At 46.7% G+C, this 22,666-nt stretch overlaps 11 protein-coding genes across 11 annotated transcripts; 4 read left to right on the forward strand and 7 right to left on the reverse strand.

Annotated features, from left to right (window-relative positions):
- Nucleotides 1–972: 972 nt before the first annotated feature.
- N7509_004364 (short-chain dehydrogenase) lies at nt 973–2,082 on the reverse strand (the record flags this gene model as incomplete). The annotated part of the gene is made up of 1 exon (XM_056629001.1): nt 973–2,082. One exon carries the CDS (start codon nt 2,080–2,082, stop codon nt 973–975), a length of 1,110 nt encoding a protein of 369 aa, XP_056491735.1.
- Nucleotides 2,083–3,899: 1,817 nt separating this feature from the next.
- N7509_004365 (uncharacterized protein) lies at nt 3,900–4,544 on the forward strand (the record flags this gene model as incomplete). The annotated part of the gene is made up of 1 exon (XM_056629002.1): nt 3,900–4,544. One exon carries the CDS (start codon nt 3,900–3,902, stop codon nt 4,542–4,544), a length of 645 nt encoding a protein of 214 aa, XP_056491736.1.
- A 493-nt stretch (nt 4,545–5,037) lies between these two features.
- On the forward strand, nt 5,038–5,950 carry N7509_004366 (sugar O-acetyltransferase; the record flags this gene model as incomplete). The annotated part of the gene is made up of 3 exons (XM_056629003.1): nt 5,038–5,210; nt 5,320–5,716; nt 5,798–5,950. The coding sequence occupies 3 exons, from the start codon at nt 5,038–5,040 to the stop codon at nt 5,948–5,950; spliced, it is 723 nt and encodes a 240-aa protein (XP_056491737.1).
- A 416-nt stretch (nt 5,951–6,366) lies between these two features.
- N7509_004367 (uncharacterized protein) lies at nt 6,367–7,535 on the reverse strand (the record flags this gene model as incomplete). The annotated part of the gene is made up of 2 exons (XM_056629004.1): nt 6,367–7,349; nt 7,403–7,535. 2 exons carry the CDS (start codon nt 7,533–7,535, stop codon nt 6,367–6,369), a joined length of 1,116 nt encoding a protein of 371 aa, XP_056491738.1.
- Nucleotides 7,536–7,890: 355 nt separating this feature from the next.
- Nucleotides 7,891–8,815, forward strand: N7509_004368 (proteasome regulatory particle base subunit RPN10; the record flags this gene model as incomplete). Its single annotated transcript, XM_056629005.1, has 2 exons — nt 7,891–8,178; nt 8,261–8,815. 2 exons carry the CDS (start codon nt 7,891–7,893, stop codon nt 8,813–8,815), a joined length of 843 nt encoding a protein of 280 aa, XP_056491739.1.
- A 339-nt stretch (nt 8,816–9,154) lies between these two features.
- N7509_004369 (trafficking protein particle complex subunit 4) lies at nt 9,155–9,773 on the reverse strand (the record flags this gene model as incomplete). The annotated part of the gene is made up of 3 exons (XM_056629006.1): nt 9,155–9,530; nt 9,596–9,718; nt 9,763–9,773. 3 exons carry the CDS (start codon nt 9,771–9,773, stop codon nt 9,155–9,157), a joined length of 510 nt encoding a protein of 169 aa, XP_056491740.1.
- Nucleotides 9,774–12,832: 3,059 nt separating this feature from the next.
- On the reverse strand, nt 12,833–13,102 carry N7509_004370 (uncharacterized protein; the record flags this gene model as incomplete). The annotated part of the gene is made up of 2 exons (XM_056629007.1): nt 12,833–12,934; nt 12,995–13,102. 2 exons carry the CDS (start codon nt 13,100–13,102, stop codon nt 12,833–12,835), a joined length of 210 nt encoding a protein of 69 aa, XP_056491741.1.
- A 2,077-nt stretch (nt 13,103–15,179) lies between these two features.
- On the forward strand, nt 15,180–16,913 carry N7509_004371 (sialidase family protein; the record flags this gene model as incomplete). The annotated part of the gene is made up of 1 exon (XM_056629008.1): nt 15,180–16,913. The coding sequence occupies one exon, from the start codon at nt 15,180–15,182 to the stop codon at nt 16,911–16,913; it is 1,734 nt and encodes a 577-aa protein (XP_056491742.1).
- Nucleotides 16,914–17,367: 454 nt separating this feature from the next.
- N7509_004372 (DODA-type extradiol aromatic ring-opening family dioxygenase) lies at nt 17,368–18,260 on the reverse strand (the record flags this gene model as incomplete). The annotated part of the gene is made up of 3 exons (XM_056629009.1): nt 17,368–17,540; nt 17,726–17,839; nt 17,912–18,260. The coding sequence occupies 3 exons, from the start codon at nt 18,258–18,260 to the stop codon at nt 17,368–17,370; spliced, it is 636 nt and encodes a 211-aa protein (XP_056491743.1).
- A 605-nt stretch (nt 18,261–18,865) lies between these two features.
- N7509_004373 (uncharacterized protein) lies at nt 18,866–19,759 on the reverse strand (the record flags this gene model as incomplete). The annotated part of the gene is made up of 1 exon (XM_056629010.1): nt 18,866–19,759. One exon carries the CDS (start codon nt 19,757–19,759, stop codon nt 18,866–18,868), a length of 894 nt encoding a protein of 297 aa, XP_056491744.1.
- Nucleotides 19,760–20,154: 395 nt separating this feature from the next.
- On the reverse strand, nt 20,155–20,963 carry N7509_004374 (putative O-methyltransferase; the record flags this gene model as incomplete). Its single annotated transcript, XM_056629011.1, has 2 exons — nt 20,155–20,190; nt 20,271–20,963. 2 exons carry the CDS (start codon nt 20,961–20,963, stop codon nt 20,155–20,157), a joined length of 729 nt encoding a protein of 242 aa, XP_056491745.1.
- Between the last annotated feature and the right edge of the window lie 1,703 nt (nt 20,964–22,666).

The raw sequence follows: 22,666 nt of genomic DNA on the forward strand, positions 1-22,666 counted from the left end.
TCGGAATGGTAAATAGTAAATACTACTAGTGGCTTCTCAGCCGTGTTCATTTGTAGATGTAACCGCACACCCTAGCAATTCCCAGTATGCTTTTAGGCATAGTACCTCCTAGTTCTTAAATAAAATATTTGTTCAAATACTATTCAACACAAGACGTTTAATGTAATTTCCAACACGCACCTTCACACTATCCCCACCCTCAAGGCGTGTAATGACCCACACGTGATCCACTCAAAGGAAAGAAAATTTCTTGCAACTCAATGTTAAATATTTCCAATATTCATCATGATTCTTGCGATTGAATTCTCGAGACTGGAGAGTCTAATCAGGAAGTTTCCATGTTTGCAGTGTTGACACTACTTTGTGGACAAACAGCGGCACTTTTTTACATGGAGGTCTACACGATATAATCCCAGCATTGATTACCCTCTGATAAGTGAACTCTTGATCTAGTTAAGAAAAAGGGTAAAGGTATACCAAATAAAGTGACCCTATTATCTAATCTCATCGCCCCTATGGCCTAGTGGTATGGCATCGTTCTTATGTTGTTTATCCTTTCAAAGGAATCAATATGAACTTGGCTAGCGAAGTGCCCCGGTTCGATCCCGGGTGGGGGCATTTTTTTGCTTCTGTGCTATATACTTGATCTATTTTTGTGTCCAGGATGATGAGTAGGCTTTTTATTCTCACTTCCGCTTGTGAAGTTGTTGACTTGGCCGGTGTCATATCACAAAAGTATACCCAGAGCAGCAAATGCACAACACAAAGAAAAGTGATATGTAGTAGAACATGAGTAGATCGTTCAATTTCCATCGAGTTCAACTTGAAAGAATCTATTGGCGTATCATAGCCCATTATATCTACTCATCATCCCTAACACGCTTTTATCTTGATGACGATGATGGTGCTGATGGTGAAACACAGACGCTTTCGCAGGTTCCTATTCCCTTCTCTATAATATAGTATACAAATTTACCTCCGACCCGATCGAGAATTCCACCATTGACGAACTGGCCACGTCAAAGCACCCGCAATATCATACGCCCAGCCAAACCATCCTCGAACCTGCACAGCGGTATGGACAGCAGTCAACATTCGTTGGGTAAAGATATCTGCAGGATCCATGTCATGAAGATAGCACTCCCAGACCGGCCCTTCTCGTTCCTGAAAACCCTGGGAACCATCTTTGTTCTCGGGGTATTCGGGGCCAACGCCTCCAGTCGAAGGATCAAGCTTCAATTTCGGCCCCGTGACCAGCGAGCGACCTATGCAATTCCTATCCGCAACCAAATACGACGCCGCGTCCACAACATCCTCGATTTTGCCCAGCGGGCAGCCTGCCAGGAGCGCCCGCGGCGGCGCTTGCATGAATGGGGTATCTGTATAGTACGGACAGACGATGTTCACCCGAACGCCGGCGCTGATCGGGGCTGATATCCGTAGACACCGGAACAATCCCAGAATCCCGTGCTTTGAAACGGTGTATGGCGCCTGCGTCATAAGTGGGTGTAGACTTGCAACTGATCCCAAGAGCAGAATGTGTCTATCTCTTCCAAGCAGTTTCTCCGACTCGGACTCGGACTCGGGGGCACTGGCAGCCTCGCGACAAGGCTTGGAGTCGGGATTTTTCGGCAAGAAGAACAATGCCAAATGCACCGTATACATGACACCGGTGATATTGACATCAAGCGTTTTGAAACTTGGAGCAGGTGGGCTGGGATCATTCAGATAGTCGACTTTGGGATTTTCAAAATTACTAGCTTCGCGGCCATCGTTGATACCTGCATTTGCAACGACCGTGTCGATTCCACCATGCGGACTTAGTCTGAGAGATTCGCGGAAGAAATTCACCTGCGAGGTCCAAGATGTGACATCCAATTGGATGAAATGCACGTTCGGGTTCTGCGTTTCTTGCCGGATTCGTGCTGTGACTTCTTCTCCGCTTGGGTTGATGTCTCCGAGTATCACGGTGGCTCCGGCAGCTGCCCAGCGTGTGCCAAATGCAGCGCCAAATCCTGAGGCGCCGCCGGTTATGAGGATTGTCCGGCCTTTTATCTGGGCTGGATCGTAGGTGAGGTCCATTTGGAATTATTTGAGACCTCGCTGGATGGGTCCGGTAGTGAACAAAGAGCACGATGTTGCGAATCTTTCGCTGGGAGAGAGAGTTGATATCAGGATCGAGGAACCGGTGTTGCAGATATCAATCGTGGAAAGAGCGTTTCTGAATGGATTAATCAAAAAGGCGCAAATTTATGGACAGCTCAGCCTTGGAGGTCAAATGTTTGAAGTGGGTCTGGCTCTGAGCTCAATGTCGGGCAGGATTGGCCAGTTTCTACGATTTGCCGGTGTGTTGGTGGCTGAATCGATGGGGTGAGAATTAGCGATCTCAAAGTCCAGCCCCTTGGAGTCGTGTTTCTTTTTTTTCAATAAGGCGAAAGTCAACACACGGGCTGTTTCATAGAAAATATCTTAAATGGGCAGTCTTGGTAATTAGGCAGGCTACTAAGGAGTGTTGTCAGGGCGCTGGATGACTCTAGAAGCACTCCCGAGATGGTTATGCCATGCCAAGGTAAATGTTCGGTGGGGTTAGGAACATCCATCTTGTAGATCTTTCTCAGATCATGCTAAATATAACGCTGCGGTTGATAACTAATTTCAAGTATATTGACACGCCTGATTCGACAGTTTCTAATTAGTTTCGTGGGCGCAAGTTTCGATTTTCGACTACTCATCCACCAAATCACCTGGGCACCTAGGCATCAAGACACATTTTTAGTTGGCTTCATTGAAACAAGGTGACAAGAGTTAAAATCAATGCATTACTAGAAATTTGCAGTTCTTTGCCCTTTGCCCATTGCTGTGGCTATTGCCACGTGATATCTGTCCAAATCCCGCCCCGCTTGAACCAGCCGAACACTTGCCACTCTTGCACTCATGAAGTACCCAATGCTAAGATGCCGGAGGATGCGTCAATCCTTCAACATGGAGAAATTCAAGCAAAAAGACAAATTCGATCTCGAACTGGCTGCCTGACATGCCGCCGCCGCAAGAAGAAGTGCGATGAGAACCGTCCATCTTGCGCAGGATGCCAACGTAATCATCTGGAATGCCAATGGGAGTCTAGTGACTCGCTCTTGAGGCCTAGAAGCCGCTATCGAAGGGCGCGTCTGTCGGAAAACTCAAACTCACTACCTGAAGAAGTACAAAGGAGAATGAACATTTTCTTTGTTCTAACACCAGACCTTGTCTATCGTTTGCTCGGTCACTTTCTTGACGATAGTCCAAAATGGTTATCAACCAGGACAGGGTCGCGAAGAACTGATTACTTGAGATGGTTGTCTCCTGCCATATCGGAGAGTCCTCTGGTATTGAATTGTATCCTTGCTATATCATCAGCAGATCTGCTCAAATACAACCGTGGCAGCCGAGAAATCGGTCTTGTTGCTGTCGAGTATTATGGAAAAGCAGTTTCTAGCCTCAGGGCAGCAATCGATGATGAGATGGCCATTGCTTCACCATCCTATTCGTTCTTTCCTGGTACGACTCATCTCGTTCTCATATATTACACTCATTGTTTTAATACGAGCCCACAGACTATACCCCCCTTGCAGTACTCTTACTATGCGTGCACGAGGTAATTAATCCGAGACCCCGTGGTAAACTGCTACAACCGTCCTGACTAGCAGTTTAGACCCAAAACTTCACGGAAAGTGAGAGAATACTGCCACATCTCAACGCAGCAGTATTCCTACTACAAACTCGAAATCTCTCGCCAAAGCAAAGATCCCGGCTTGCGGGAGTTCTTATTTGAAACATTCTGCTATTTTTTCTCTCTCGCCTCGTTTTCGCTCGGGTCTAAACTACCTCTTTTTCAAGCTTCTCGCATCTTTAATGAACCAATGGTCATCGAACATATTCGAACAGGTCATATCATGGGAACGGCGCAACACTTATTCATCGCTATCTACCGTGTCTCGGGCCTTGCTCAAGTGCTGGCTTCTGGAAACCCCGAAGAGGTAACCGCTGCCATATCAGAGCTGAGGTCACTGGATGAAGAGCTTGCATCCAAGCATACAAAACCAGACCTGAGTCACAACATGAAGATCGAAGACCTTAACGACGCGGTGACATCAGAATTATACCGCCTAGCCTGTCGGATCCATATCAAGCAACTTCTTGCCTCGCCTGCTCCCGATGAAGAGTCCGCAACATTCTACTTGGTCGAGGATTTCATCAACCAATTGCGGCTTTTGCCTTCACACTCGCCGTCACATAGCATTCTGAGCTGGCCATTAGTCGTTACTGGATTTTCAGCGACAACCAGCAGACAGCAACGAATAATTGTCGCGAAATTGAGTCAGATACACGAGGAGTGGCAATCTGATATATTCTCCAAGGGTGCGGCATATCTTCAAGAGAAATGGCGCAGCGACAAGCACTTGAATCATTCAAGTTCAAATTGCCATCCAGACATTTCCAGGTCCCAGCAGGCACCCGATGAGATAGGAACGATCTGGAAGAAATGCCCGGTTATCTTGGCTTGACATTTTCTCACCTGGGCAGACTTCAATGCATCAAGTCTTCCGCTTGATTTCTGTACGTAGAATTGATAAATCAGCAACCTGAACTATCTGGCAGAGCGTTATTTCCAATACCATGGATGAATTCCTTTGAGACCTGCTTCTCAATTTCGATCCACAGCGCGGCTATTACTTTCTGAAATTGGCTAGACCATAGACTAATCTTCCCCACCGAGTATTATGTGGTTGGAGGTAACTGGATAGAGCCCCACTTGAAATAGAAACATGATTCTCAGATCAAGAATTTGTGGCCAGAAAGATGATAAAATGTAGAGAGAGAATACGAGTGATACCTGTACTATTCCTGTCCAGCTATATCCAGTTAACTCCCAATAATGACCCACTGTGGACTTCTCCAGGGCCTTTCTCGTACATAAATTTGAAGATTCCCTTCACTCCTTTCAACCTTGGAAAAATAACTACAATTACATTCTCCTCGACCCAAATCAGAAAGACTATGCTTTTGAATATCGATGAAGATGAGAACTTGTCTCGCATGCAACAAGGCGAACTATACTACGCCTTCACGCCAAATCTAGTTGCTGCGCGCAAACGATGCGGGCGTATTGTCAGTCAATTGAATCGCGCTGGGGACCTTTCCCGACGAGAATTGGCAGAGTACTGGAAAGAGTAGGTATAAATTTCGTTCCTAAACGAAAAGGCAATATCTATCTTGAATATCTGAATTCCATACCCTGCTGAACAACTGGATGAAGACAACTCACTAAACCACGCATAGTATCACGAACGATTCTCGCCCTCTACCACCTCCAGGTACAACAGAAGAAGAAGAGGACGCAATTCTCCATGAATACCCTTGGATTGAACGGCCCATCAACATTGACTACGGAACCAATATCAAGGTCGGAAGCAACGTGTTCATCAATTTCAATTGTACCTTTCTCGACACATGCACGGTCTCAATCGGAGCGCGCACCCTCGTTGGACCCAATGTGTGTTTTTTCAGCGGTACACACCCTTTAGATCCGGATTTGCGCAACGGTACCAATGGACCGGAGCTAGGTAGTGATATTACGGTCGGTGAGGATTGCTGGATCGCTGGCAATGTTATAATTCTTCCAGGGGTGACTATTGGAGATGGGTGTACTGTTGGTGCGGGCAGCGTGGTGACAAAGGTAACGTACAGCATTCCTAGGCAGAGAATGTGCTGTTGCAAGCATATCCGTGATCTCATACTAATATTGCGTCTTATTTAGGATGTTCCAGCATGCCATGTTGTGGCGGGAAATCCTGCCAGAATTCTTCGCAAGATTGAGCGTAGCGGACCGCCAAAGCCTCAAGGCGACATGCAACGGTCGAATGGGATGTCAAAGAACAATGGGGATAGTACTAGTAGAACAGATAACTGAGATCAAATGTTCCAGCGACATATACCTTTTAGACTACTTTGTCTATTGTTGTTGGTTGCGTGCATGAGAATACTAGGAATACTCGATATCGGCAACATGACCACCTACAATTACGGCGCTCCCTAGTTCAATATTGTTTACGAGAACCAGAGTACAAGACATCATTCGAAAAGTGGATGATATTCCAGATGCAAAAGGCACAAAGGCCGGAAAATAAAATTAATGCGAAGCACATATTAAGAATCCATCCCATATGAAGTGGCTGAAACCGAACCAACCCAACCCCAAACTCCATATCCATATTCAATCAATCGCATGCTCGTAGTCGAGTCAACAAGGCTCCAACGCTGAAAATAAGCCATCTCTCTCCTCTAACATCAATGCATTCTAAGGTAATAAATCAGCCGACAGAACCTCTAGACACGCTTCCGGAGCGCTCGAGTTCCACGGCCTGATGCCTCTGGGGCTGGAGCCGCTGGCGCGGTGGCCTTCCGCACGGAAGCTGCGCTGGCGGCGGTCTTCTTAACGGCCAACGAGGCGGCCTGGGCACGAGGTACGGCGGGTTTCTTCGTAGCAGGCGCAGTTCCCGTAGTTGCTTTGCGGGTCCCAGTGGCACGGGCAGGTTTTGTGACGGTTGTGCTGGATGACGTGGTCGAGCCATTGCTCATTCGGCGTTCACCTTGACGGGTTGCTGGGCGAGGCAAAGGGGATCGGACGGAGCGGGGGCCGGTCGCGGCACGGGTGCCAGTCTTCTTTGGTTGCATGGGCTGCAGGCCATCTCTAACGGTGGAGGTTGTCGCGCCGCGGGGGCGTGTTCCGGGGCCTGCTGCGCGGAGTGGGCTTGATGGTTTGAGTGGGGAAGTCGGACGCGACAGATATGAGGGTTGGCCTTTCTCGGGTGAGGCGCGGAAGGGCGATTGTGGGTATGTGCGGGAGTTGAGAGACTTTGGAGAAAGAATGCGATGGTCGTTGCTGCGCACTTCCTGGGAGACAACGCGCGAACCCGCTGCCTTGGGGTTATTGCGGCGCTTGGGATTTTTCAGTCCCTCCGGGGTACCAGTCGCGGGCGCATTCTCCTTGTCAGAAAATCCTTCGTGGCTGTAATTGTTGTTAGCGGGGTATATGGAGTGGCTGGATCGGTTGCCTTGCCTAGTGCGTCGGGCACGACCAGCTGGTGATGCTGGGTCCACGGAAATATTGGTCGTTACTCTGTTCTTGGTGGGCGAGGGTCTCCGCAAGGGTGATGTTGAGTTCTGAGTGGTGTGCTTCTCGTAGAGTTCACCCATGTTGGCTTTGCGCAGGGAGATGGGGATGCGGTTGACGCGTCGTTCAATGCGGGCACGCAGGTCATTAGCCTGCAGGGCATATTGAGATCGAAGCTTGCGAGCTCGTTCCGTGACTGTATATATATTAGCAGTTATAATATCACGCGACTTCTTCATTCCCACGCACTCTCGAGCTGTAGGTTATCCATTAACGCCTGCTTTTGACCCTGCGTCAGGCGCAATTTCTTGGCTGGGGGGCCTCTCGGGGTGGCATCTGGCGCGGTAATAAATTCGGGGGATTTGCGTTTCAAGGAAGTCATGGTGGATATTTAGGAAGAACCCGTGGTGGTGGGGGAAATCAAAAAGTGTAGAGAGTAGAGTGTAGAGTGTAGAGGGAACTCGAGTGGAAGTGCGGAGTTGCTTTCCACAACAAACAAGGTGCCCGGGCGGAGGGCAGCGGCAGAATGCGAGCTTGCCAGACCTCTCGTCATCAACGCCGTCCTCACATCGCAGCCTGCTCTTCTCCGCTTCAAACATCCTTTCATTTCCCTTCGTAATATACCCGCCATCATGTCGCTCGAAGCTACTATGATCATGTTCGTCAATTCTTCCGTCCCGAGCTCGCATCCCTGCTAACCCCTGCCCGCAGTGTCGACAACAGCGAAAGCAGTCGCAATGGAGACTACACGTGAGAAGCTCTCCGACCCCCATCCCACCTTCGCCGCATCGTCTAATTCTCGCAGATCAACCCGCTGGCAAGCCCAGATCGATGCTGTGAGCATCATTCACAGTGTCAAGATGCGCGTACACCCACAGTCGGCTGTTGGCCTGATGAGCATGGGCGGCAAGGGTCCTGAGGTGCTATCAACCTTTACTACGGACTTTGGCGGTATCCTGGCTGGTCTTCATCGCACCAAGATTCACGGCACATCGCACTTGAGCTCGAGTATCCAGGTTGCTGGGGTAAGTCTTTTGTTTCTTGTTTCTGGCTATTCTGGGCCGGTGAATGCATTACTAACATCTTCCCTCTTTCTTACTGCTATAGTTGGCACTGAAGCACCGTTCCGAAAAATCCCAACGTCAACGAATCATCGTATTCTCCTGCTCTCCCATTGAAGAAGACGAGAAGACCCTTGTCAAGCTGGCCAAGAAAATGAAGAAGAACAACGTCTCCATTGACATCATTGCTTTCGGAGATCTCGAGTCCGACCAGACCAAGAAACTGGAGGCCTTTGTGGATAATGTATCGAGTGGTGATGGCTCCTATCTCGCCATCATCCCGCCGGGTCCTCATCTCCTTAGTGAGGAGCTTCAGCAGACCCCAATCCTGGCCGGTGAGAATGCCGGTGCGGCGGGTGCGTCCGGTGGTGAGACAGGTGGTGACGCGGGTGGATTCAACTTTGAGGATGCGGCCGAGGACGACCCTGAGCTTGCCTTTGCTCTCCGATTGTCGTTGGAAGAGGAGAAGAACCGACAGGAGAAGGAGAAGCGGGACCTCGAGGAGGCCGAGGGCAAGACGGAACTGGGTGGCATCCCCGAAGAAGGGCAGGGCGAGTCCAGCAAAGACAAGAAGGACGACGACAAGATGGATACTGCGTAGATCCCTATCCCCTCTCCGTCTTCCGTCCCCGGCTGAAATGATTCGATGCATACCCGGCGTTTGCTTCTTGTTTTTATGTTCTCCTGTATACTCGAGTGCCGGCTCCTGGTCTATCTACTTAGTGGTACCATAGATGGGCACATTCGTCGACTGCAAAAGGGAAATATTGATGCGATTGGTATTATGCACATTCTGAGGCGATTATGATGACTATCATAATCCCTCTTTAGGTCCAACACAGTAAACTGATCAAAGATATGTCTAGTTCGTAAGGTCATCAGCCCAGCCCTCTGGGGTATACAACTATTCCACTTGCTTCCAGCCCACGGGGTCCATGGGTCATGTTCGTCCTCTCAACCACGCCCCGAGATGCCTATCGAAAGCTTCACATCGCACCGGCATCTCGAGCTGGTAGAATGGGTTCTTCATCACGTAGTCCGCATATAGCTCATAGATCTTGTTCATAACAGTGTCCACACTGCCGGTCAGGGGATCGGTGAAGAGGAGGAATTTCGTTCCAGTCAGGGTCTGGAAGCACGTCAGGCGAAACTTATCCGTCTCGAGGAACTCCAGGCCTGATGTGGGGACGCCCGGGTTGGGATAGCTGTACCCCGACGTAGCGGGGGCGGTGTTGCCGGGGGACGAAACGGCAGGAGAGGTAGATGGGGGAGCGAGAGGGAGCTTAGGAGTGATTGTGCGAGTGATGGCGTGTACACTGCGATCGGCTAGTTAGCTTCAAGTTGTGAGGACGCAGGACAGGGGAAGGGTATTCGGACTGACCCGTGAAAGGTACCGGCGAGGACGAGGTAGTCGTTGGTGGAGAGCTTGCGCAGGCCGGGTTGGAACTCCCGCTGGTAGATCAGACCTCCAGCCTTGTTGATCACTATGAGAGAGAAAACAGCCCTGGGAGGTAGTCAGTGGCGCATTCGTGGTGTTTGAAGTGGAACGGGGCGCACATGATGTGAGGATCCAGCAACGTGGCCGAGTGGAAGTAATTATCAATGTGAGCTACTGCGCATGCAGCATTTCCAGTGTACAATATTATAGTAGCACTGTAGACGAGGTAGCTGGGTCGCAATTGGTGTAGCGGTAGAAGTAGACGCTGCACTGTTGAATGAGCAGAAGTCGCGGGGAGTTTTGGCCGAAGCGGAGGCGGAGGTCCACCGCCGCACGTTACTTCCAGTACTAGTTACTAGTAGTAGCACTACCAGAACAACTTACCATGGGTACTAGTAGTAGTATACATTTATGTAAATATTCGAGTGATCTTTCCAATTATATGCTATTCACTTGGGCACCTGGGCACCTGAGATGACCTTTTCTGCGTTGGGTTTTGCTAGTGCCACTGGCAGTGGCAGTTAGAACCCGAGGTCGGAAATATATATAGTATTAAAACTACTAGTAGTACAGTCAACTCTCACTTATTGCACACCCGCTCTTAGCACACTCCCGCTTATAGCACACAATTCGCTTGGATGGACCCACTTTTTCTTGATTTTACATACAAAACTCCCACTTTTAGCACACTCACCCTTTGCACACAATTTTCATCCTATATTTGCTGAGTCATCCGCTTAGTCAGTCATATCGACCAATCAGAATGCCCGAAATCTCCGATCTTCCACCTCTTCCAACTGTCAGACCAGCTACACAAGCTGCTCTACCACCAGCAAAGCGTGCTCGATTAGGCATATCAGATGCCCAAAAGCAGGCATTACGTGCCTTTTGGTCTAATTCTAGCCCTAGACCAACCCAATCCGCGTGTGTAGATTGGTTTTTGTCCCAATTTAAACATAAGATTAATCGTACAACGGTCTCAAGAATTCTATCATCTCAATATGATTATCTTGATATAGGGCTTACTAAGGCAAATTCACGATTTTCTTCATCTTTCTGGCCTATTCTAGACCAGAAGCTTTCGAATTGGGTGAATAAGCATATTGAATCAGGGTTTCCAATCACTGGCCCTTTGATCCAGATCAAAGCAAACGAGCTTTGGTCTCAGATCCCTGAATATCAAGATCAACAAAAACCTGCTTTCTCAGAGGGTTGGCTTACACGCTTCAAAAACCGGCATAATCTTCGATATCATACTTTCCATGGAGAAGCTGCTTCAGTCCCATCTTCTGTACACAATCATATGGAAGAAATTCGTACGATATGCGATCAATATGAACCATCTGAGATATATAATATGGATGAAACTGGCCTTTTCTGGAGGCAGATGCCAAATGGGGGTCTTTCCCATGGAAAAATTGCTGGAAAGAAGAAAGATAAGACTAGAATATCTCTTGTCGTTACAACAAATGCAGATGGATCAGACCGATTACCTTTATGGTTAATTGGAACTGCAAAAACACCACGTGCGCTCCGGGGAGTCAATTTCCAAGCTCTAGGATGTGTCTGGCGTTGGAATAAGAAGGCGTGGATGCGTCAAGATATTATGAGGGAATGGTTATATGCTTTTTATAGGCGTATTCCTATACATAAGAAAGCATTATTGCTTTTGGATAATGCCTCTCCACATATTGCTGGTCTGAAGTCTATCCCACCACCTGCTCATATTAGGGTTCTTTTTTCCCAGCAAACGCAACTTCTATATATCAACCTCTAGATCAAGGGATTATTCAAAATTTGAAGCACTATTATCGGAAGAAATGGATGCGCTGGATGATTGCTATCCTTGATTGAGGTCTTGATCCACAAGATCGTATGAATATATCTTATACACTCTTTTGGTTAACCCAGGTTTGGAAGAGCTCAATATCAGATCAAACGATTGAGAATTGCTTTAAAAAAAGCACTTTAATACGTTCTGAAGATGAGACCAAAGCTATCCAAGATGAGATAGAAGCTGGTTTTCAACCAATTCCTGAGCCAGGATTAACTAGTGAGGTTCAAGCTCTATATAATGAAGCAGTTGAGAAGCTTGGTCATGATGATATCATACCATTTGATCAATTTTTGAACCCTATAGAGGAAGATATTATATATGAAGATGAGACTGATGGGCAAGATATATATATTGATATAGAGAGCTCGGAAGCACAAGATATTGAAGAAAATGGGCCTCCACCAGAGATTCTGTCCAATTCTGATATAATGGGTCATCTACAGGATATATTACTATGGGTTGGAAGCAAGGAAAAGAGCACATCAGACCATATACGTCAGGTTGAGAGCTTAATCAGCGAGTTTGGCAGGATTCAGGTCGAGGAGAAGCGTCAGGTGACCCTAGAGGACATGGGATGGAAGCCTAGATAGGCCATGGGGCTAAGGGCTAGCTAATTTATTGATTATGTCATCCTCTCACTTATTGCACCTCCCGCTTATTGCACATGATTTTCCTTGGATGGGAGGGTGTGCAATAAGTGAGAGTTGACTGTACCAGGGTCCAATTAATATTGGAGAAATTTTATATGGGGCCGGTTAGATATAATACAAATACTGTTTAGCATCTGACGACTAGATTATACCCGCAAGGCTCGTCTATCTGCAGTGGCAACAGACGGGCTAATTTAGTAAAATTGATGAATGAAAGATAAATCGCGCTCTAGATAGAGTAAGTTATCTGTAAACTACTGTCATATCTGATATAGTATTTACCAACTCACTAGATTTACGGGAAAAATTGAGAATAGACCAGATAAATTTAAGCTACATACAGGATACTTTTTCCCTAGCACCAGCTTGATCAAAGAATTCATTCTATAGTATATCGCAGAATGAAAAGAACGTATTCGCAAAGATAGAAAGCCTACAGCCCGGACAGTGCTACCTGTGCCGAGAGATTAATTTATAGACTTGAGAATACCACACAGAAATTGGCTCCTCAAGGAACACAATTACAGATTTGGAGAGTAAGTTATATGTTTGCGACCGATAAGTATCTTCCGTAAAAGGATATTTCTCGTTCTTGAAACCTTCTAGCGTTTCCCCCCAAAATTCGAGATCTGGGAGGCGTTTAGTGAGGGTAATTCCAAGACTAAGATATGCTATAGTCTGCGGGCTTCTGTTTTAGCGAATGCAGATTGTTTGCTCGAGAGCGTTGAGATTAAGAGTCTTCAATTTAAACAACTTCGCAAATTTATAGAGTTGCTCCCCGCCGTCAAAAAAAATCTAGGGTAGTGTTAGTGGTGTTTAAGTCTTTAAGTACCCGTGGCCAGTCGATATACTTACCTCCCCTTCACCATTATAAAAGAAACAAACAAAGGCTGTTCCACCACCATAGAACCAGCTTTCAGAAGTGAAGATGAATAAGAGTGTTTGTAACTCGGTGGCTGCCATGCTTTGTGTGTTGAGTATGGCAAAGCTGGAAGAAATGCCTTCTGCCGGGGAGCGGAGGTTGTCGAAGATAGGCCCAGAAATTAGTCGAAACGGAGGCTACCCTCATTTTTCTACCGTCTGCTTCCTCCGCCCTCTACTTCGTTAAGAGATCCATCCACGGCCCCTCTGCATCCACTGCCGGGAGCCCCTGCTCTTGTTGTGTAATGAGGCTGAGGCTTCATCACCGCCCGTTTAGTCTATTTCTGGCAACCTTGTAATTTGCCGAACTGAAAATAGTATTTGATCTTCGGGTCTACGGACCGCAAAAAATCGTTCACTGGGGCCTCTGAAATAGAAGAGGCAACGGATCCGTTAATCTTGGGAAGCGGGAGCCTAAATCGACACGCAATTGCTGGGGCTGGCCCCGATCCTTCAAAAAGAAAAATATTTCCTTCTCAATTTCCACGAGGAGGGAGAGAAAAACTAAGATATTTAAAATTAAAATCAAAAAACTGAAATAGACGAGGACATTACCATCACCCGCTCACTAACTAGGATGTTACCCAAGCCATTTCAAAATATAGAATAAAAATGCCCCGCATTACACGGGTAACAAGTATAGAGCATATGGCTCCTGATCTCCAAAATGAAAAGATTGGGAAATGGGCTTCGGTGACTATTCACTCTACTGCAGCACTTCGACTCGTTGGCGCTACAAGGTTTGTAGAGCCTCAGCTTCGGTTATCTCCATCGTTTTTAAGATAGACCTCGATGCTCATGTCTCTGAGCTTTTTTTTAAGACCCCTAGCAACGAAATAAGACCTGATTCGATCGTCTCGTGCGGCAAAAGCAAGTCTTACAACTCAGTAAATTGGGCAGATCGCACTTGCAGCGTCCAGGGGACGAAGAGTACCAAGGACCCCAACATGATTTTGACAACCACTAAGGATGATCATTTTTCGAGTCCCAGCAACGTGTCATCAGAGTGGCAAGGGGCTAGGGACTTAAAATAGGTATAGACTTCATCAAAAGGTCAGGCCTGGAGCCGCGATTATTGACGGCGCCCTCAGAGTTACCAATACATTATCTACCTCTTGGTGAATTGTGTAGAATCTTCCAATAAGCCCTTGTAGTATTTTGCCACTAGATTCCCGTGCATCGAATTTGGGGGCCTGCTCATATAAATACTTAATCATCAATGCAAAGAGGATACAGATTGGCCCTGGCGAGAGGATTCGCGAGGAGAAAAATAGTATGACGATGATTTTAGAATTGCTTCCCCGCGTAGCGAGGCTGATGCTTGATCACATCCTCGTTGTTGTACATTTCTTTCTGCCTTGGAATGTGCGAGACTACAGAGAAGATTGATCGAAATTTTAGGCCAACGGGCAGAGGGATGAATGGGTTCACTGGGAACTCTGGGATTAACAATAGCTTTGCTTGGTTTAAGGATGTTTCTTTCAGCCCCAGGGCACAGACATTGTCGCTTAGAAAATCTATATATGAAGTAGGCCCGCTGCGGTTGGGGTGGTGACGGAGTGACCTTGTGACGCTGAGGACCCAAGTGGATGCCAAATATGGCTCGGTAACACATACAGCCAATAAGCCGACCCGAAGTACCAGCGCAGACCTTTATCCAGCCTTTGGGTGGACATGAGGCTGAAGATGGCCTCCGAACTCTGCCTTAGGCCCCCCGCAATGAACATGAAGTGCTAGTGAAAGGTAGGGTATAATCTGCGTAGAAAATTAAACCCTTTTGATAAATTAAAAATAGAAAGTGTTTTAGCGTATTTACCGTTGCTAATCAACAATCGAATTATGACTGATGCTTTCCCTAACCCATCCATCCGCCTGCTATTGATGACGCTTTTGGCAGCCTGGATTAACCAGTGAGGATAATGCGAACTATTTTCGGCCCTCTACGTCATTTGAGCAGTTTCTCGCAATTAACTAGCATTTAACTCTTTTAAGGAGGAGAAAAATGGGAGGCCTTATGCATGCGAATAAGTATATAAATAGGATTGCTTTCAGTATGTGAACGAAAAAGCATTTAATCCAAGTTTTTAATGCGGTTTCCTAGCCATAAATTTCTATAACGATGGTCAATGCCAAGATTCTCGCAATTTCTGTCCTATTATCCTTAACGGCCCTCTCCATCTCACCAGTGGTAGCAGACTCAAATGGATCCGTTCTTTGGGACCCCTCAGTGAACAATGAAATCAACACTTATGCCCGGGTCATTGAACTCCAGCATGCCGGTGATAAAAGTGGCAGGCTGTTAGCTACATGGGAGCATACGTACACATCTGGTCCAGATACGCGCAACGCGAGTGGACAAGCAGGGAAGTTTATAATTCGTCAAAGTGAAGATGGCAAGACTTGGAGAACTCTGACGACTGTCCATGATCCAACACGGGCATACACTCGATTTGAACAACCTTTCTTCTTCGAATTCCCCCACCAGATGGGTAAATATCCCGAAGGCACATTGTTTTTAGTCGGTAACCTTCTGCCGTCTAATGGATCGACAACCAACTTTTTCGCTTGGAGGTCCAAAGATCACGGTGCAACCTGGGATGCTGTGGGAGAATGGCAACACGGCGGCCCATCTCATTCAGGCATTTGGGAGCCTTTCCTTTACATTGATGATAAAGGCAGACTTGTGGCGGTATTTTCCGATGAACGAAATCACAAAGCACATAGCCAGATGCTAGTCAATATCGTTTCCGAAGACGGGGGCGATACTTGGAGTGATATCAGGATGGCTGTGGCTAGCCACGAGGTCAAAGACCGCCCAGGGATGGCTACAGTAGCAAAAATGGATAATGGGGAGTATATAATGAGCTATGAGTTCTGCGGGAACCCCCATTGTCCCGTGCATTTCAAAACCTCCAAAGATGGCCTCTCATGGGACCCAAGTGATACGGGAATTAGCATCAATACCGCTGACGGCATTCATCCCGTGCATAGTCCATACATGATCTGGGACCCGTCAACAAAGCAAGTCATTCTTTCATGCCATTACACATTGCTCAATTCCAACAATCAGGATGCCCCCGAAAATTCTCGCTCTGTCTTTCTCAACAAAAATTACGGCAGAGGCGAATGGTTTTGGGCTCCCAGCCCTTGGATTGTCCAAAGTAGCCTAAAACCACAACTCTGCAAAGCGAACTATAGTCCCGACTTGCTCCCAGTTTCGAATGGAGTGATTCGATATACAGCGCCGTCAGGCCAAGACAAAAGTAATTTTTGCTCAGAACGGACAGGAGAAGCACCTATCGGTGTTTTACCTTATACGGCGAACTTTACGGCCTCTGGCCAATCCGGTTGGATTGACTTTGGAGGAATTTGGGATGTATCGGGTGACGAGTATGGATTTCAGCCTTTCGGAGAGAGCAAAGATGCGATGGCTGTGACAGGATCAAGCGGATGGACCGATTATAAGATTGACGGTGATGTCATGATCATGGGCAGCTCTGGCTCAGTTGGCTTGAATTTCCGAATGTCTGCTTCTGACACAGGTCTCAACAAGTTGAAGGGATACGGGTTGGCCATTGAGAGTTCTACTGGGAACCTGACCACTTATCGGCATACAGAAAGCAAGACTGTCTTGCATTCGGAGGCTCATGCTGGAGGAATTCAGGGAAAGAAATGGTACCATTTGTCAGTGGCTGTGAAGTCTGATAGAATCACGGTGATGCTTGCCGAAGACCAGGGTGGTTCGAAGGCCACTACCTACACTGTCACTGACAGCAGCTTCACCCAGGGCATGGCAGGGGTCTCCGGAAACAATGGTGGCGGGAGATATAGGAACATTAAAATAACTAATTGACACCAGGTACCGACTGCTGATATGTAGTAGCAAATGCCAATTTGTGTTGTATACGCATGAGGAGAAGAAGCTGGCAGTTGAAAGCCGATTCCTAAAAAGAAGAATTTCTTATTATTAGCATATCGAGCCTTGGGCTAGAAAAACGATCGAAGGGAAGGGCGCCCATGATATAGACTTGGGAACACAGATTGACAGGAAGACTCTCATTCGATAAGATAAATATGTTACTTCAGCGGGTTCATTTTCTGCAATAATTAGGCCAATATTATGAGAAGCGGGTTGAAGAATATTAAATAAGCTCGTAAAAAGCACTGCGCCATAGAATTTGAACTCGACCACCAAGTCACAGCAATGTGGGTTTACATTGCGAGGATCAACACATGATATGGCGCATTCGAACGGATTTTGAATACTGTATTTTGCTCTGTCTTCGACTGGTCTACATCCTCATCATCTATTTCCAGTAGTAGGTCCAAACACTGATTTTCCAGATATTATCCGCGTCACTCTCAAGTTTGCTGTGTCCAGCGGCTCCAGAACAAACAAGAAGTGACATGAAATGCTCACCTCCGTTTTTTGAGTGCATTTCGTAGGCGTTTGGAAAGTTCCGCCATTCGACAAGCTTGCCTGCTCGCGCAGATTTAACTTGTTCCTTCAAAGCTTCTTCCAATGCATTGTTCCACGCGGTTTGACGTTTTTTAAATTCCTCCGTATATGTTTTACCACGAAATATGAGATCCAGGTCATGTAAACTGGCGAAACCAGAGCAAATAATGGCCACACCGCTTTCACGCAACTGATAAGTGCCTTACCCATAGCATGGTGAGTTGAGGGGTCCTCAGACCGTAGAACAGATAATTGGATGATCGGTATATCAGCCGAGGGATTGGCTAGCAGCATGGGAACAATGACACCATGGTCCCAACCTGGTAAGACCAGATCAGCATTGGGCCCTCAACTTTTCTTCCAGAAGGTCGCGCTATTTCGTATTTACTGACCTCGTTGTCCATCAAATTCCGGCGTAAGGCCTACGGCGCGCATATCATTCATTATCTCTTTCGCGATCCCAGGAGAGCCCGGCGCCGGATAATCAAGATTGTACGCCTGGTTTGGAAAGCCATCGTAACCGTAATACAGATTGTGCTTTTTACCGTTCGAAATAGTGGGATTTTCGGTAGACCGATGGGCAGTGATGACGATAATAGCTCTTGGCGCCTCAGGCGTGCCGAGCTTAAGTATTGCGGGGACCCTTTTGGTAAGAGAGAAATGGATATTCTTGTGTTCAGGGTCGTCGAGCAGCGGCAAAGGACCACCACCATGGGCGAGAACTATCACGGGAGCCCGCATAGCTGAGCTGAAAGACAAGGAATTTGTGCAGAAGTAATCTCAAATTATGTTTTGGCGAGAATTTCGTCTTTGAGCGGCAATGATTTATACTGCTTTTTTTGCTCGTCAACCATTGGCCTTTATTTGTTTGAAAAGTAGGTAGTGCTAGAATTATTTGCTGATTTCATCTGCGCTTATCCAGACCCATCGGAAAAGAGTCTGATTCTGAGCGCCTTCATTAAAGCGGCGGTACCTAGAATAGGAAAGCCCTGCATTGCATGGGAAATATGTTACGTATAGGTACATAGGTACTACAACCTTGGAAAATTCAACTTGAAGTTGGAAACTTGAATTCTTTTCGACTTCTCCCAAACTTGAATTGAAGGCCATCATGTCGCCATCTGGCCATACTAGTAGTATGATACAGTATAAATATCATGATGGTAGTATTGAGCATTGACTACTATTATACCTAGGTATAAATACTGTACCTAGGTATTGATCAACATACCAGGGTTCTCCATACCTAGGTAGTATATTTCTACACATACGGAATTTACCTAATTATACCTAGTTATTGTTATGTAAGGTATCTTTATTCAATGGCAATTAAAACCAATTCCTCTCTAATAGAACGTATTTTGCAAGGGAAAAAGATCCTCCAAAGTCCCTCCCCATGTCTCTTTAGTGAGACGACGGTACAAATATCGTAAGAAGACTATAGGACACTCGTCCGCGCCCCGGTATGGGCGAGCATTTGGGACAACTGAATCCGGCCATTCAGTTGGTTGACGAACCCAAAAAAGATCCACGACTTTGACGTTTTTCCCTTTAAAGGCTTTATAGTCTCTCATAGTATCCTCTTCGCCAAATTCAAGATTTGCCAGCATAGTAATAGCCATCTCATCAAGGACAAAGCAAACCATAGTCCATCCCAGCATAGGGGTAGGACAGTCCTCTTCATTCATAAAATTAAGCCCACGAAGTAATGATTTAAACTCTTCCCTGATACGATCATCTGAAGCACCTTCTAGGACTTCTTTATCTTGAACCACGTTAAGCTTGAAGCGGCGGGCTACTTCACCTCCATAGGCTGGTAGGCTATCGAGTAGATTGCGTTCAGTTACTTTCACTAGGTTTTCCATTGCCTCAGGCACTTTTTCAAGAACTGAAGAGGAATATTCTGTAACGAAGACCCAAAAACCCCATGTAGAAATACCACAAGGAACTTCATCCGGGTTTGTGGTGAGCTCTTGGTCACAGACTAGTTCCAGTAATTCGCGCACCCTATCAATCGGCCTATAAGAGAATTTTTCCCTGGATAATGCAGGAGCAGGACCGGCTTCAAGGAGACCATCCAGTTCGACCACAGATCGCAATGGCAGATCTGACGCCGTGCCTTGCCCAAAACAAATTGGTCTAAAATTGCGATACCTTGGGACTGGGCGAGTGGTGAGGGTGGGGTCTGGTGGGGTGGTTGGCCGAGGGGCGCTGCCGGGGGGCCGTCCACGGGTGCTCATGCTGGTTGGGCGCTAGTTCTCGAAACTTGAAACTCGAAACTCGAAACTTGGGAAATAAAAAAGCTCGAGGCAGAATCGATTGGTTAAGTATCTCTCAAAGGATGTCACCTGACTTCAGTCTCATTCTTGGCTGAGGGGAACAACGCAATGTTGATGACCATGTCATTGATACTCCTGCAGTACTGCGTATTTGTGTATTTATTTTTCTTTCTGTCTTTTTATATAAGCATCATAGCCATAGGATGAATATATACAATGCTAACTTCCTGCATTCCTATTTTTGAATTTAAACGAGGAGTTGTATTGGAGTTCAAGTTCAATTGTCAAAATGGCAAACTACTACTAATAGTAGTATTATAGAATACCTTAATTCGTAATTCTTTGTCAAAGTCTCACTAAATAGCCACGATCTTGCTAACTTCGACGATATTCTGCAATTTAAGTTGAAGTCAGCATAAAGCATACACAACTCTTGAAGGAATAGTAGTAAAATCCGAGCGAAAACACTTACCGGCTTGCCTTGCTTACTATCCGTTTCAAACGAAGTACTCTCATATTTCACTGACCCTTCAATCCCTCTCCCGCCGTCCTTAACATACCGCAAGTAATCTGGTGCACCAGGGAAATCCGTATTATCCGCAATCGCCAGCGAGCCCAACCTCCAGAGCCCCAAATCCTCAATGAGCTGCAGATCCGGGAGATAGAATTTCTCCCAGTGATCAAAGAATGCCATGTCAACACTGGTGACTGCCCCGTCAGTATGCAATTTCTTCAAAGAATCCGAGCCAGGTCCCTCCAGGACATGTACCACATCTGCGATGCCGGCCAGCTCGATGAGATCCCGCGACAGCGCGACCATTTTGGGGTCAAGCTCGAAAGTGTATACGTTCACGTCTGCGGGGACATTCTCGCCGTGGATATCGCGAAGTATAGCTCCCCACGCAATTGCCGATTTGCCGACGAACGTGCCAAATTCAAGGATTGTGCGGGGCGCGGGTTGCTGTGCTTCTAGCTGAGCGCGGGCTGCGTCGAGTTTCTTGTCTTTAAAGATCATCATGTGGCCCTTTTCGGAGGCGAAGGTGTCGATTGCGTTGGCTAGAGCCCAGGGATTGTTGGTGAAGGTGGAGGCTGGCTGGGTGAAGATGTATTCGCGGAGCTCATCGGCTCGCTGGGAGAATACGTCTTGGAGATTTGAGGGGGGCATCTTTGAGAGTTGGGTACTAGTGATGCTCCAAATAGAAAGGGAGGACTGGAGATAGTATATGCTGATAGGAATTAAGGCGAGACCTGAGAGGAAGAGGAGAGCTCGGTGGTGTTGAAAGAACATGACGAGTGTTTCCGAGCTCCTTTTATATGGCGGGAGAGCTAGGAAGATACATTGTTAGATCTATCTTATATCACCATCGGCGTTAATGGGGATGTACGCAAGCTGATCTTCCGGTGGGGGCATGTTGGGAATTGTCTCCGAGCGTATAACGCTGGCCTAGAGATACTTTCAAAGAGTCGATTTTGAGCGTCCAATTGATGTGTACGATGTTGATATACACTTTGCAAGAAACTGTGTTTATTCAAATTTATAGGATGTCTAGGTATAATGATACTGATAAATTCCTTGAGATTGTATAGATCGGTGGTTCATCTCCGAGGCTTAAGACCGAGGCGTAGGGCGGAATGTCGGCCTTGAATTCCTGATATGGATCGCTCGGCCGACCCTAAGTAGATCTTCAGCGAAAGAGACCCGGAAATGTAGAATGATGATGATGACGGCTTAAAAATTAGCAGTTTGATAAAAGAAGGTAAGTTGGTTTCAAAAATTGATCGGCAAATTGATTAGGTAATTTGAGCGTAGCTTGATGTGGATACATCCAGACATGTAGCAATGAGTGGTGTTGTCCAACATGCCGATAAACCAAAAAAGAGTATTGAATTGTATGAAAAAATATCGGTTCTCCGTGGTCTTATAGCCAGATATTATGTCCATATATACTTTTGGCTCTTCCAATTGTTTTGATCAAAGGGAACTACTTACCCTGAAAGCCTGGAATAGTAGACGGCAATATTAAAAACCATGCACTTGACTGCAGCACATGTACGCATGTCGAGTCGGAGTAAAACAATATGGTAATTCGCAACCAAAGAAATGACGAGATGCTCATTCCAAGGTTCTCATCCACTTTCGCATTTGAGAAACTGCGTAGACTTCTGGTGACAACCGTGCATGTGCACCGGAGAAATGCTCCGTATACAATGACAAGGCACAGAAGACATCAAACGATTGAGATTCAAGTTGCATGACTGTCAACTTGCATTTTCAGGTCGAAATATTGCGACTTCTCAGTCGATTTTTGGTCACAGATGAGCTCAGCGATTTGAAACATGCGGGAGGAATCCTTGATCTTCATCCTTTTTCATCGAGCTCCACGCTCGATGCTGGACGCTGCATTCTCTGTGACCTAAGTGTGATCCTTGCAAGTTCGGTCCTATGGCCCGGCCCCAGGGTGACTTTTGACCAGATAAACTCCGAAAGGAATGGAGTAAACCCGCCAGACTCAATCGACTAAGGACCGGTGACAATTAAGCATGAGAAAGGTCGGGGGCGATGGGGGGTAAAAAGGTCCGTGACGGAAGATCTCCGGCCTAGCCTTACGGTGTAGTCGAGATTTCATCATCGGGCAATGGTGGAGCAGAGTCACGAACTAGAGGAAATGCCCTTTTTCTTCTCGTTTTTCTCCTGTCAGGGTGATGGACTTCCGTTCGGTTGTTGGTGCCCCATTTAACCTTAACTGGTTCCATCTGGGGAATCTGCTAGCCGCCATGTCTAAATCGACATGATGTCCCCCTTCAGTATGGCATACTTGATGCATTTAGGGCTAATCCGATCATGATTCCCCGTCAACTGTCCACCAT

Source organism: Penicillium cosmopolitanum (assembly GCF_028827165.1).
Source record: "Penicillium cosmopolitanum strain IBT 29677 chromosome Unknown utg000005l:1.0-4006212.0:1.0-4009387.0, whole genome shotgun sequence".
Lineage (NCBI taxonomy): Eukaryota > Fungi > Ascomycota > Eurotiomycetes > Eurotiales > Aspergillaceae > Penicillium > Penicillium cosmopolitanum.